Raw genomic sequence first — 14,982 nt, forward strand, 5'->3', positions numbered from 1 at the left:
AAGTAAATAGTTGAAACGCTGACTTAAAAGTCAATTAAAAAAACAAATGGAATAATTTGTTCTTTTTTTCAACACAACTTTTATTTAAAATTGAACATTTGAAACTGAGACATTTTACCATTTCATGGAAAATATTAGCTCATTTTTAATCTGACTGCAGCAACATATCCCGAAAATGTTGGAACAGGGAAAATAAAAGGCTGAAAAAAGCAAATGGCACAAATAAAAAAAAAAATACACGATATGCCCAATTTTTGGTGGGGTATAAAGGTTTTACAAAAAAACTATGTTGTTTCAAAGCCACTAAGCTTTATGGATCATCCTGCATTGTTGTGTGTCGGTGGACCCTCAAAAGTCGCTCTGCAGAAATGCTTCTGTTTTGTGTCTTCTCCGTGAACCTCTCAACCCTCGACCGCATTTGTCCTTTTAGCAGTCTGCATTCTGCATTTCTTCCAGAATAAAAAAATATGAATGCATGACAGCCATAACAAACAGGATGAGAAAGTCCTGATAAACATTAAGGTCGATGTCGAGTTTGGCCCCTCTGCCTTCAGTAAAGCAGAATTTCACCACAGTCAGTAAGGCATTTAACTTTAGAATAAAACAAAAAGATCACATACTGGTACAAATGTCCCTTTTCAAACATAAACAGAATACTTGTTGGAAGTTATATTAAGAGGTGTTTCTTTGGAGATGGTCAAAATAGTAGCAAAATATTTCTCATTATTCATTAAAATGTCCTTTAATGACACTGGGATTGAATTCTGAAGTAATTTTATGAACAGCCTTTAAAATCTAACCATTTATTCTTAAGAATGGTGTAAAAAAAATTAATGGAAAACCACTGGAACATCACAATATTCCCCAAATTGTCTGGTTCTTGTTAAATAACTGTGTGTGTTAAGATGGGTCTGATCAGCGTCACTTTAATGGGTCACGTTCAGATATCGTGACGCATCCAGCAGGGTTCATCTGAGGACAGCCTGCATATAAAAGACGTGAAAAACCCGCACAATTATTTATGTAGGAAAATAAAAGGACACACAGCGACTATCAGCCGAGACCAGAAGTGGTCACAGGCCGAGCCTTGCCAACGGCGACTGCAGGAGAGCAGGTACAAACCACAAACTCACAAATAACTTAAGCTTTGCTTTAGCTGCTCTTTTTAGAGAGAGAGAGAGAGGAAGAGAGAACACTTTTTCTTCGTCTGACTGATTTCATCTCACCCCATTTAACCTCTGAGCAGGTTCAGTAGCAGTTTCCTGAACCAGCAGTTTGATGTAAGGAGATGTGTAAACCTGTGCGTGGCAGCTGGTCTGACGGTGAACGATGGCTGTAAAATGAGGTCCAGGTTCTCCACCCTCTGCAGGGTTTTCCCCGGGAATATTTTTCTCTTACCAAAGTGATATGCCACCCAGATCCTGATGTGTAATTCGATCAATTTAGCTACTTGGTGTCGGCCCCAGAGAGCTTTAAATACATATCATTAACTGTTTAAAACCCTGCTTCCGTCTTTGAACGGAGCGTTTTGAAAGATTGCCTGCTTTTCGCGGAAGTGGCCGTTAAAGCGAGGTGGCCCGCCGCTGATGTAAACAGCTGCACTGAATTTAAAGCTCAGGTCTCCAGAAGTCAAACCCTCGAAGCAGCTAAGACCCGAGGCTTACTGCTGAGTACATCTGCTGAGAGCTGACGGAGCAAAGCAGCTGAAAACCGCCTGAACAAAGTAGATAATTATTTTGAGTAATGTTTGGATGGAGCTGTGACTCATGAGGCAGCTGCACGTTGTGATGGATCACAGCAGGTGTGGTCTAGATTTATCTCCCTGTGCATTTATTTAAAAGATCCTGGACTAAAAATAATGTCGAGGTGAGCAAATTAAATGGACTTTAAAGATTTGTGCACACCCAGTAGGTATAATGCGGCTTAACAACGCTTGTGAAAACGATTGGTGTGAAGAGAATGAGGGAAGCCAGACCATGATTCCATGTTCTCCCTGTACGTGAGCGTGTTTCCAATCACAGTCTAAAGTCATGCAGTGGAAGTTAACCCTTTTAAACTGTCTGTAGCAGAGAATGTGAGTGGTTGTACTGTGTCCACGGCTTCAGGTGGAGATGATGTGGCCAACGTGCGCGAGTGTGAAATACAATTTTAAATCTTTGTCTAAATGAAAATCAGCAAATTGAGTCCGTTTAGAAATCATGTGTAAATTTGGTTTCATATCTGGGATGGTATGACTGACGTTCATGTAAACAGTCCGAACACAGCAGAGCAGCATCCCTGCAGTACACCTGTGCTGGTCTTGAGGCACAATTCAGGAACTCCTGCTGCTGTTTTTTGACCTCTTTATGTGTTCTTTAGTCCTGCCGTCACAATAATCACACGTACGTCACGTTCGTGACAGTGAGAAATGTCCAATCGATTTCCTCGAGTCTCTAGTCTTACTGTCACACGTATTTGGACTTTGGCACTGCTGTCAGAGTGCAGAATGCGTCCGCTGCTCTGACCGGGGGGAGTCTGGGGGAGGTGTTGGGGGGTTGGATGGCGGCTGCATGCTGGGCCTCCTCACCTGCAGGGGGCTCCACGTGCGTGACAGCTGCCTCCTCATGCTCCTCCTCTTGGGCTTCCTTGGCCGCCGCCTCCGCTCCTCACTCACCTGGCCGCGCTCGCTCAGCGTGTCCGAGGACTCGTCGATGTACGCCAGGTTCTCCCCAAAGAAGTCCAGCAGCTGGCAGCTGGGGGGCGGAGCGCCGACGGTGTCCGGGGAGGGAGGGAGGACGGAGAGGATGGAGGGGAGGTGAGGGGCGGAGTAAGGCGGGAAACTCAGAGCAGACGAGTGTTTATGATTTTCTACAGAGTCACAGTTTTGCGTCGGGACATTTTTGTCTGTCTCCTGAGTTGTGTTCATGAAGGCGGCCCCTCCCTCCTCCGCGCTGCCGGCGGGGAACTTGTGGGGCCCCGAGAAGGAGGAGCTCGCCGAGGAGCCCTCTGACCGGGAGTCGAACGGAGACTCGGATCCGGAGGGGAACGCTCCCTGCATGGCTGTTCCTACGGAGTTCAGTTCTGCGGTGGAGCGGGCCACGGGCAGGGAGAAGGAGCGGGCCAGCAGGTGAGGAAAAGCCCTGCCCGGCCCCTGCAGACCCTCGGGGACGTCGGCCCTCAGTCCCGGCGCCGCTCTTGGGGCGGCTCCGCCCTGCGGCTTCGGCTTCGTCGCCCCCGCGTTCTCCAGCGACGACTGAGCGTCCAGTTGGCTCAAGGAGTTGGACAAACCGGCCCAGTGGTTCGGGAGGTGTCCGTTCTCAGAGCCACCTCGAACCAGGTATCCCAGAGTGCACTGGGCGCCCCGGCGAATCCGTCGGCGCTCGCTGCGCTTCCAGCGTCGGCGCTGCAGGAGGAACGGGTCGTTGAATTCCAGCGGATTGGGGATACGGAAGTCCATGTTCTGCGTCCAGTCTGTGGCGTGAGCCCTCAACTCCTCCATCTGACGGACAGAGACAGAAACTCAGCGGCGGAGGGAAGATTTACAGCCCTTCTTCTTCTCTTGGTTTACATTCCTGCTGCGCAGCTCAGTTAATCTCACCTCAGCGCGGGTCCTCTTGGACAGCACCCTCAGCCAGTTCCCGATCATGGTGAGGATGGAGGCGAAGTAGGCCAGGCCGAACACGATCCACAGCAACACCAGAGGCTTGAAGATCTTGCCGTCTTTAGTACCCCCACCTGGAGGCGGAGAACGAGGACTTTCAGTTATTTAGGGTTAGGGTTGGGGGGGTTGGGGTTGCGGTTGGGGTTAGGAAGAGCTGATGTAGGGTCATTTTGGGCGAAGGTAGACTGATTCCCGGACAGATTCACACTCACACCGACAGGCAATTTAGAGTCACCAATTAACCTCAAATGCATGTTTTTCCAACCTGGAATACCTGGGGGAAGCACACGCCTGCACAGGTAGACCATGCAAACTCCACACAGAAATAACCCAGCTGAAATGTCAGTAAATGATCATCACACTCCACAAAACCTGGAGAGACCCCAACAAACTGAAAGTGTCAGATGTCAGAAACTTCTTACATCTGAGAGATCCAAAGTCAATAAAGAAATAAAGAGTGGTATTTCTCTCTTTTGAAAATTTCACGGCTGACTGGGAAATGTGTACAAACCTGATGTGTGTCAAGACTGTGGACATGGTGAGAAGTCTGATCTCACGGATCTGCTACATTCATTTATTTTTTATCTTTTGATATCAGAGCTGAGTCACAGATCAACCTGCAGCAGGCAGGATATTAACAAGAAGCTTCTTCGTCCTGTTTTAGTACTGAAGAATTCTTCCAAACTGAAAAAGACAAGTTAATCTGATGTCGATGAAGCTTGACAAGAGAAATTCTTTCCACAAAGCCTCTTGAAATCAAGAACAATTTAATGAATTGATTGTTTTCTGTTATTAAACTGCAGTAAGTCTTAGAGACTAGAAGAAAATAAAACGACGTTTAATCACAGCAAGTGCAAAATGTACGTAAGAATCTGGACTTTCTTATGATAATCCATATTTCTCGTGTGAAGTTTGACGTCCAGATTTGAAACCACGACACTTCCTCACCGTGTGAATCCAGTCATGAGGTGGGGATGTGTGCGCGTACCTGGCACAAAGTCTCCAAAGCCGACGGTGGTCAGAGTGATGACCACGAAATAGAGCGATTCCAGAAACGTCCACTCCTCCACCTCCTGAAACACGACTGTTGGCACGGCGAGGAAGATCAGACAGCCAATCAGGATGGAGAGGACGGCTGAGATCACGCGCACCGTTGTGGGCCGGACTTTACGTTTCTGTGTGAGGGATAGAGAGCAGAAGATGCTGAGGGAAATATGAATATGGTGGTTTGAATAACGAATTCATAGCTCTTAAACTTTTCCATATTTTGTCACATTACAACCACAAATGTATTTTATCTGGATTTTACGTGATACAGGATGCTGCATGATTCTTTGTGCTGAGAGCATTGTTCAAGTCATGCCAGAGATTTTCAGTTGGATGAAGGCCTCGATCCATTCTAACACATGAATATGTCGCTGTGGTTGTGTGTTTGGGGTTGTTGTCCTGCTGGAAGTCTTTTGCAGACTCTAACAGGTTTTCCTCTAAGATTGTCCTGGATTTGGCTCCATCCATCTTCCCATCGCCTCTGACCAGTCAGCCTGTCTCTCCTGAAGAGAAGGATCGATGCTGCATGATGCTGCCACCACCGTGCTTTACAGTGTGGAGGGTGTGTTCAGGGTGATGTGCAGTTTTCAAGCACCTTCCTCAACTCGTTTGCTGTGTTTGCAGCATGATTTTTTTTCAAACTGCAAACAGGGTTTCCTTTGACTCAATTTGTGAAGTGCACGACTGATATCCTGTGGACAGATTGTCCTACTGAGCTGTGGATCTCTGCAGCTCCTCCAGAGCTACTGTGGGGCCTCTCGGCTGCTTCTCTGCTCATAGCTCTCCTTGTTGTCAGTTTAGGTTGACGACCATGTTTTGGAAAGGTTGCTGTTGTGTTATACTCTTTAACACGGTGCCCTATGAGGATTTCCAAGTTTTTTTTTATGCATAATTTAACCCTTAAGCCACTCCACATCGGTCTCCCTGACTTCTCGAGTGTGTCTCTTGGTCTTCATGATGATTGCTCTCCAAAAAACATTGCAGGTCTTCACAGAGCAGCTGGATTCATGCTGATATTAGACTGTCAGACTTCTTTCATTAATCAGGTGACTTCTGAAGGCTCTAGGCACTAGATTTTATTTGTTAAAAAAAAAAAAAAAGAAAGAAAAACTTTTATCATTTTCCTTCTACTTCACAATTGTGTGGCATGTTGTGTCGGTCTGTCATATAAAATCCTTGTAAAATACATTTACATTTATGGCTATAACGTGAGAAAAATACTGAAATGTTCAAGGGGGCTGAATACTTTTTCAAGCCACTGTAGATATTAAAGCAAAAATGTTTTTACATTATACCACAAAATGTTACCTTCAGGGACACTTTTCAGAGTTTGTGAAGAAGCTGCCACATTTTACAACCCCACATTAGTATTTTTTCGTCACAATAAAGCACAATTAAACAAATAGATTACTCTTTCCAGAGTGGCACAGATCGTTCTCACCAGAAAGAGGGTCTCAATCTTGGCCACGGCTCTCCGCAGCACCGTCCCCATGTGATCCCCGACTCCAGCAAGCAGGATGCCAAACATGGGGATCCCCACCAGCGCGTAGCACACGCAGAAGAGCTGGCCGTACGTCGTATGAGGAGACAGGTTCCCAAAACCTGTTGGATACAGATATCAGATTTATATAAAGAGGTTCCAGACAAAGGTACCTCAGGGAGGTTTCACACACCTTTATGTCAGAGTTCAACAAATATTGACTGAGTTCACAGATTCAATTAACCAGAAGACTGCCTGCCTGCCTCCTACCGATGGTGGTGATGATGGTGCCGCAGAAGAAGATGGCGGAGGCCATGTCCCAGCGGGTGGTCAGGTTGGCAGAAAGGCTGCTCACATCCAGGCCTGCCTCCACGGCAGAAAACACTCCCTGCACGCAAGAGAGCTTAGTGAGAATATGCTCACAATGTCCGTTCAGTCCCTGATATTTCTGCTCCCTTAATTACCTTCACATTGTGTCTGCATTTCATGATTTGCGGATCTTATGATGTGGGACTCCTGGGGAGTGGGGTCATCGAATCAACTTTCAGTTTTCATGCACTCAACATGTTGAGCTCCTTCAGGACAATATGAGGTGGTAGTACTCCTGAAGAGAAGCCTGAGCAATTTTACACTGGTGGTTTCTAAAGGTAATCCACAAATAGTGACTATTATCATTAATATCTTCATTATTATCATTATCTTTGAGTTTCTCCTTTTTATTTTTATTTAAAAAAGCAAACTCTGTTGCATCTAAAGCCAATGTAATGTAATCAAATCACTTCTCTTTGTTTTAAAGTTTGACTGAGAGCATTAATAGTCTGTTGTCAGCCTTTCTAAAGATCACACTTTAAACCTTTATATCATTCAATTCAGTTCCCCTTTGGAGACGTATTAAACTCAAAGCTCCTAAACTGGCAGCCACAACTGCACCATCAAGCTTCGATTGGGAGAATGATTGTCTCCCTACAAATCTAAATTCTTTTTTTCTTGAAACATCAACTGAAAAAGAAATAGTCAATAATTTTAGCAAATGTAAAAACAAAACAAAACAAAAAAAAATCCACACATTATAGTGATCTTGATATTATAATAGTCAAAAAAGTAATTAATGCTTTTCCAAATCTTTGTCCCACATTTACAGCTGATCCTTTTCAAATATCAAATTCCCTGATCAAATGAAAATTGCAACAAGGAATACCTGTTCACAAAAACGGAACCAAATACAATTCTTCCTGCTTATAGACCTATATCAGTCTTATCACAGTTCTTAAAAATCTGAGAAAAATTATTTTCTTATCGACTCGAAACATTCATTGAGAAAAACAAAATACTAAATGAAAACCAATATGGCTTTAAAAATGACGCATTATAACTCATAGAATAAATCAATAATAACTTTTATAATAAAAAGCGCTCAGTTGGAATTTTCATAGAACTGATACGATGAACCGCTGCATTTTATTATGAAAAATGGAAGCAAGCAGAACCAGGGGTATTGCCTTTAACTGGGTAAAATCCTATCTAACAGCCAGAAAGCAGTATGTACAGATCAGTGAGTTTAAATCTATCTGCAAAGCCATTACCTGTGGAGTCCCGCAGGGCACTGTCTTAGGACCAGAACTATTTTTTCCGTACATTAATAACTTACATTTAATTTCAGAGAGACTGAGGTTTGTTCTTTTTGCTGATGACGCCACAATAATAAGCTCTGGGGAGAACAAACAACAACTAATGATTGAGATTAACAAAGAGAGATGGGAAAGTTAAAACAATTTTTTTTATATAAAAATAAATTGTCCTTGAATGTTGTTAAAACTAAGTTCATGATTTTTGGAAAGCGTGGAGCTAGAACTGATATTCAAATTAAAATTGATACTGTGATTGAAAGAGTTTATGAACATACATTTCTGGGAGTTACTCACAGCCATAGAATCAGTTGGAAGCTGCAAATAACTAAAAGTCAATCCAAGATTGCCAAAAAATGTGGCCCTAATGTGGAAAGTGAACTATTTTCTAAACAAAAAAGCTCTTAAAACTATTGACTGTTCACTTATTCTAATGTGTCTCAGTTATTGTGCATAGGTTTGGAGCAACACATATAAAATCAACACAGATGCATTGGTCGGACTGCAGAAAAAGGCTATTAGAACGGTCCACACCACTGGATACAGAGATCATACCCTGTTCCTACAATCATGTACCTTAAAATTTAGGGATTTGGTGGAATTCAATACTTTTCAAATATTACTCAGAGCGAGACAAAACATACTAACAGGAAACATCCAAAAAATGTTGTAGGGTCGGGAAGGAGGATACAGCCGAGGAGGGAAATTAAAAAAAAAAAAAAAAAAAGTGTTCTCATACTTAAAAGATATGTATGGAATAACATTCTCGAGGATAATCTAAAACATTGCACAAATCCAAATCACTTTAAAACAATGTATACAAACAATATGCTGCTGATGAGCAAGTATGACAAATTTTAAATAATACTAAGCTTCAATTGTTTCTGTAAACTGTAATGCTATATTCTGTTCCCTCCATGGTGGACTTATCTGATTATCTGTTTGTTGGCATGGCCATATGCAGGCTGTTAACAAAAGTACAACATTATTTTTCAGTCACTTAGAATGCACATGTGCATGCATGCATCTGTATATATGGACAAATGCACACCGACTCTATAATATATAATGGCTCATAGCGCGTTGCACAGGAAACAGTTTTAAGGAAGAGACTGTTTCAGAGGTGAGAGGAGAGACAGAAGAGAAAAACAGCACAAATAGTAAACACGGAGTAGAGAGACATTAAAGTGCCTTTAAGTAATCACACGTTGATGAAGGCAGAGCGCGGATACAGTTAAAGAGGCGAGGGCCGTGAAGCGCAGCCTGTGCTGAGAGGTGATAAATTTGGTGAGGATAAAAACAATTGGCTGGATGGTGTTAAAGCTGACAAACTCCAGCGAGCCGAGGCCAGACGGGAGGGACACACCTCCATCACAAACACAGCCAGACCTTCTCTGAGAGGTTTTTTTTTTACATAGGAAGAAAAAAGTAGCCATAAACTATTGCTTGACAGAGAGTTTGCTCAGTGTTTTCTCAGTGTTACCTTGACAAGCGTGTGGAAGTCCAGCTCGGTGACGCAGGTGTTGTTCACAAGAAAGTCTTTCTTCTTTTGGAGAAAACGTTCATGCTCCGAGGTCTCCTTCGGCGTCTCCAAGGTCAGAAAAACAAGCGCTCCCATCACCAGGTACAGCATGACCCCCAGCAGCAGAGCGGTGAGGGTGGTGCACCGCATTTTCTCCCAGGCGACCCCCACCGGCCCCTCCAGGGTCCAGGGTCCGTTCGGGCTCTCAGTCAGGATACACCGGGACACAGCTGGCCGTAAACAGGATGTCCCCTCAACGTGTGTGCGAGCGCGGAAACATCCAAATAAGAATCACGAGTGTTCTTGGAAGACATTTATACATCTGTGCGTCAAAGAAAGGCAGAGGCAGAGGACAGCTGAGATACTGTACAATAACACTCACTCTTCCACCTGCGTTTCAAAACAAAGGCTGCACAGCTTTCAGATGGTGGGATCAGAGGTTTCTTCCTTTCAATTCACAAAGAAATGATTTTAGAATCACATCATCATCAGTCAGTGATGGAAAGAATCATCCCAATACTCTACAATTCAGATCAAATCTGAGTCTGTAGCTGTTTGATTCAACACAATCATGCCAGTTTTACAACAAAATCTCCCTCTGAATGGTACAAAATGAAGACTTGAAAAGCTCGCGGTCAGGTGGCGGACACAGGAGCAGTCATGATGAAGGTTAGTCAGAGTTGGCTGTTTTACGATCAATACGCAGATACAGACTGATCATGTCCAAGATTATACGTGAGACCCAACAGACCATGCAGATAAATAAACGGAAATCAGAAGTACCAAAGGACAAAACTTCATGCAGAATTAATCAGGACTAATTGGACTGGGAAAACCAGACACCTGAACCCAGCTGGGGAAGGCGGATTACGTCCTGGACAGGACGCCAGTCCATCCCAGGACAAACACAGAGAGGCAGACAGCACATATATGTTTACATCTTCATCTCAACAATTAATCTCTGCAGTGTATTTTCAAGTGAGGAAGCCGGAGTCACCAGAGAAAAATAATTTACACACAGGAAGAACATGCAAACTCCTCTCAGAATGAGTCCCAGGCACAAGCTGCACAATAACCAGGCATGTCTTCGCTTTGAGACGAGAGGGATCACCAATACCAAAATTACTTTTCACTAGCAGAACAAAAAGAACAAATGGTGCATGCATCTGAACCGCAGATCTCTGCTTGAGCGGCCTTCCAGCCTGTTTTCAGCAGTTTTCCTGTCCGCTTTGAAGTAGAAGGTGAATTTATTGGAGAGCATAAAAGAGAGAAGCTGTGTGAGGATCACTGCTCCATATTAAGAGAAGCTATTGTGCTCATCAAATGGAAGATCACTTGTGTAATTGTCATTTGGTAATTACAGCGTTATCGTGGTGATCAGTCTCCTCTCATGGCTGGAAACTCCCCGGTTCTCTTCAGAGCTTGAGACCTCGCTGTGTGGAGTTTGCATGGTCTCCCTGTGTGTGTGTGTGTGTGTGTGTGTGTGTGTGTGTGTGTGTGTGTGTGTGTGTGTGTGTGGGCTCCCATCAGGCCCTCGGATGTCCTCTCCAGAAACAAAAACATGTTTGTTTGGTTAAGTGTTGACTAAAGTGTGGTTGTCTCTCTGCCTGTTTGCCCTGTGACGGACAGATCACTTGTCCAGGGTGGACGTGCCTTTGAGCAGAGCGGCTGGGGACGCCCCCTCACTTCCTATTCTATATCCTATTGTAGGTCAGGGTTTTGTTGTTTTTTTTTTTTTTTAGAAGTGGTAAACATCCGATTTGTGTGTCCCATACTGACACTGCGTGGGGATTGTATCCTCCATTACAGGTGAAGACATTTTCCCCTATAACTGCAGAAATATACTGGGTGTATAGCATCATATATCAACGATTATTTGAGGTCCATGTTGAATCAACCGACCGTGACGTGGAATCTTTGTGAGGGGACTTTTTTCAGCTGGCAGGTAAACAAATGTGTCGTGCTCAGATAAAGATGATTTCCTCTGTGTAGCGCTGACGCAGTGTGTGACGTTCGGGCCTGTTTAAACTCGGAGTGTGCCAGGAAACTGGCTGAGAACAAACGCCGTCGAGACCCCCAGCTACAGCAGAGAGCGAGCGGACGGGCCTCTTTGAACTTTTAGAAAGGTGCTGTGCGCCGCGTCCGACGCGATCACTGCCAAATGTGGCAATGCCGCCAGGTTAAAAGGAGCTGCTCTTCACTCCCAAATGCCTCTATGACTGCTTTCACAGCAGATAAGAATGTTTTATAAGCGGGAGGAGGATGAAGACAATACCTTCACTCACTGGTGCCAGGAGCTCATCCCATGTTAAACCAGCTCCACAAACCAGGTGATGGAGAAAAACTGGACTTGACTCTGACCCCTGCTCAGCTCTCTCCCATTCCGGCGCAGCTTGATGCCATCCGAAGCCTTTCAGGGACACAAACACACTGATCAGGTTCAGATCACAGAGTCCTTAGGAAAAAATAAAGAAGAAAAGCCTGAGAATTTTATTTTGAACATATATAAATTTAAGAAGACTCCAGTTGTCTTTATTCTTGATTTTTTTTTACTGATCTGAAATATTTGCATGCACCAGAAACCCAGTAGACAATGACCAAGCAGCACAAAAAACACCTTTAATTCACCATTCAGGCTTCTGTTTGTGTTACTTTGACTTTGTTTTGCTGTACCTGTTATCTATCCCTCCTCTATGCTCCCATATTCAGTTCTTGGTCTTTGACCAGGAGAATTAGAGCTCAGAGTGGAGAACAGGAGCTGCCCATACGTTCCTCCATCCATAGAGGGTTGAATGAGCTCCGAATCTCTCTGCATCGAAGCTGCGCATCTCTCTCTTTCAGAGGAGTCAACGTGGCATTAAGTTGGTGTTGGCGCCTCAGAGACTTGGTTATATCCTCCAGGAAGATGCTGACAAACACCAGGCCACCCTGCCGTCGGCCTCAGAAATCGCCCCTCTCTGCCCAAACTCCAAACATACATCTCCACATTAATGGAAAACATGTTTATCGCTAATCTTCATTTGGTGTCTCCTACTCCTCTTTGAACTGTGTTTAGCTTCGCGGCAGACGCACACACAAACAGCGACGGGATTTATGGGCCCTCTGGCTGCGGGTCGGCCGGCCGGCCCGCCCGGTCGCCTCCACTTGGACTTTGACAGCGTCCTGAGATTTCCCAGAGTCTGACCCTCGGCTCACGCGCCGCCGCCGCCGCCGCCGGGCTCCGGGGTTCAGCGGACGGCCTCTGCTCTCTGCCCACTAGACCCACCGCCGAGAGCTTCCATAAGTTATCGCTGTCTAAACCCACGCTGGCATATTTTGGTCCTTTGCTAAGATATTGAGCCGGGGCGGGTTAAAGCCAGAGGGGGAAGTGGCCGACGGGCAGGGGGCTAATCTTAAGCTAAACAGCGGCGCAGGTGGGGTCATAAATCATGCGGCGAGCTGTTTGGAAAGACGCAGGAACATGATGTATACAGGCTATTCTTAAGCCTCCATTCAGGGCAGGTGTACAAGAAAAATCTCCCCAACCTGAGACAGACTGCAGGACTGAGCCGAAGCACAGTCATGTTGGTGTTTGTGTCCATTTTAACAGCTCGAACTCCCCCAGTGCCCTCCTCCGCTCTCTGGGTTGTCATTACCTCACCAGGCTGTTTAGACTCCTCGGTAAGAGATGACGTGCGTGCAGAGGTTCACACCATATTTCTTTCTGTTTTTTTTTTTTTTTCCTCTCTCTCTCTCCATGAGCTCACGTGTGTTTACAAGCAGTATTTTAGCACAGGAGAGTTAAACAATGAAAACACAACGCGGTACTATGAAACCAACAGGAGCACAAAACAAACAGAGCAAAAGAACAGCTTCTCATTTAATATTTAGTTAAATTATTCATTTGTAATGGTAACTAACTGTGTCCTATAATAATTGATTCAGATACACTTTTATAAAACTTTTATTTTTCCTGAAAGATGATGAATTTAGATATTGTTTCAAGTGCTCTTTAAAATAAGTTTTTCTTCAATTTGTTAAGAAACAGCTTGTGGATATAAAGTGAGTGTTTTGAGATAACGGGACAGCAGCAGCGGATGATGTTAAGGCTTATTTAGACATACATCAATCAGTATTCAAACATCTTTGTCAGAATTTATCAAAAACTAAGACGTTTGTTTAAAATAAGTTCAATGTCAGTAAATAGTGGAAAAAATTATCATGTATTTCAAAATACACTTAATTTCATAGTTAGTACTGCAGTTTCCAAACTTTTGCAATAAAGAAATAAGTAAGACACCATTTAGAAAAAGCTGCGTTCGGTCTTTTTACCGTGAAGAGCTGTAAGCTATCACTGGGTTGCCCACTCGAGCAAATTGATTATCGGAACCAGACTCTCGTGCGTCAATGTTCTTCTGTTTCTCGCCGCCGTCACCAGCGCGGTTATCTTCACGTGTTGCAGTTTTTGCTGACTTGTCCTCATCACTGAGCTGTGAGAGTTCACATTTTTGCTGGTTTATGTGCACTCGGTGAACTACCAGCTCTGCAGCTGTGTGTTTCTACCGCTTCTTTTTTCCCTGTGGCAAACCCACGGACCTCCACACACGGCGGATCGTGAGACGCCTGCACACCAAACAAAAAAAGGCCTGTTTGGCCAACATGCATTTTTTAACCACAGCAAAGAGAAACAAAGATGTTTGTTCACCCCTTTCATCTCTCTGTGGGTAAGGACAGTATCCTATAAAGAATTTACAGTGAGTAGAGAAAACAAAGCTTCTTTTTAGTTGTAATTGCCATAGAAAGTATTTGCCTGGGTTTTTTTTGGGGGGGGGGGGGGGACGAGCCGAGGCTGACGTCAGGAGATCACAGGTTACGGCTTGGCCTCTCTGATTTCTTGCTCAGGCAGAGAATGACCCTCAAAAATAATGATAGGACTTGTTTCCAGCCACAGAAGTAGCACAGAGGAAGATAAACGAACTGCCAGTTTGCTCCGGGGCGTTTAGAAGAAGAAAGGCATGTTTGTATTGAAATGCTCATCAAATGCTGCTGCGTTCAGAGAAAGACCAGCATGTTTCTCAACATGTAGCCGTTCCTGAAGTTTGCTCTTCATCGGCTGCACTGCTCTCGGGATCGAGGCTGAGCTCCTGCCGGAGCAGATTGCTCGTCTCCTTTATTTTAAATCAATGAGACGGTACGTTACTAAATTTGGTAAACGGCAATTAAAGAGAAACATTTTCGGAGAGAAGCTCGAAGAAGTCCCGTGACGTGCACGGTAAAAATACACAAATGAGGTCAGATTTCCCTGAAGAACACTGACAGAACCGTGCATCAGCCCTCTGCGAGACACTCTTTAACACGTCTTACCTTCAGCTTGAAGAAACGCTGTAGTCCAAGTTCTCCTCGTGCAACATGTGTCTTTCTCTCAGCGTGAGCTGTGTGTGTGTGTGTGTGTGTGTGTGTGAAAAAGCATGGCTCTTTTTTTTTTTCCCCTGGGAGGTGTTCCCCCATCCTGGAGGACCTACATCAATCTGGCAGAGGACTGCAGATCATATGAGGAGGAGGAGGAGGAGGAGGAGGAGGAGATGAAGATAGGGATGAGGCCGGGGCTTGTGAGTGTATGTCCAGTCCGTTCCATCGTTGCGGGCGTGATTGAGTGCCGCCGCTGCAGAAGAAGAGCAGAAGGCCTGGA

General features: G+C 44.6%; 1 protein-coding gene across 2 annotated transcripts; it reads right to left on the minus strand.

The window, feature by feature from the left end:
- Window positions 1-223: 223 nt before the first annotated feature.
- On the minus strand, window positions 224-14,703 carry kcnk4a (potassium channel, subfamily K, member 4a). Of its 2 annotated transcripts, none has more exons than XM_030108463.1 (8): window positions 14,658-14,703; window positions 11,600-11,724; window positions 9,276-9,636; window positions 6,438-6,555; window positions 6,129-6,289; window positions 4,629-4,815; window positions 3,578-3,714; window positions 224-3,478 (listed from the first exon to the last, which is right to left on the minus strand). In XM_030108463.1, exons 3-8 carry the CDS (start codon window positions 9,462-9,464, stop codon window positions 2,474-2,476), a joined length of 1,797 nt encoding a protein of 598 aa, XP_029964323.1. In that variant the 5' UTR covers window positions 9,465-9,636; window positions 11,600-11,724; window positions 14,658-14,703; the 3' UTR covers window positions 224-2,473. The 2 variants fall into 2 exon arrangements, with proteins under 2 accessions (XP_029964323.1, XP_029964314.1); XM_030108454.1 differs by having other exon boundaries at window positions 11,590-11,724.
- Between the last annotated feature and the right edge of the window lie 279 nt (window positions 14,704-14,982).

This window comes from Salarias fasciatus, chromosome 2 (assembly GCF_902148845.1).
Source record: "Salarias fasciatus chromosome 2, fSalaFa1.1, whole genome shotgun sequence".
Taxonomy (NCBI): domain Eukaryota; kingdom Metazoa; phylum Chordata; class Actinopteri; order Blenniiformes; family Blenniidae; genus Salarias; species Salarias fasciatus.

Excerpts from the sequence above, each read along its gene's own strand:
- kcnk4a (XM_030108463.1), bottom strand. The coding sequence starts at position 9,464 with ATGCGGTGCACCACCCTCACCGCTCTGCTGCTGGGGGTCATGCTGTAC. Across the intron at positions 6,556-9,275 it reads ACTTCCACACGCTTGTCAAG|GGAGTGTTTTCTGCCGTGGA; the intron begins GTAACACTGAGA and ends TCTTGCGTGCAG. Across the intron at positions 4,816-6,128 it reads AGATTGAGACCCTCTTTCTG|AAACGTAAAGTCCGGCCCAC; the intron begins GTGAGAACGATC and ends TCCCTCACACAG.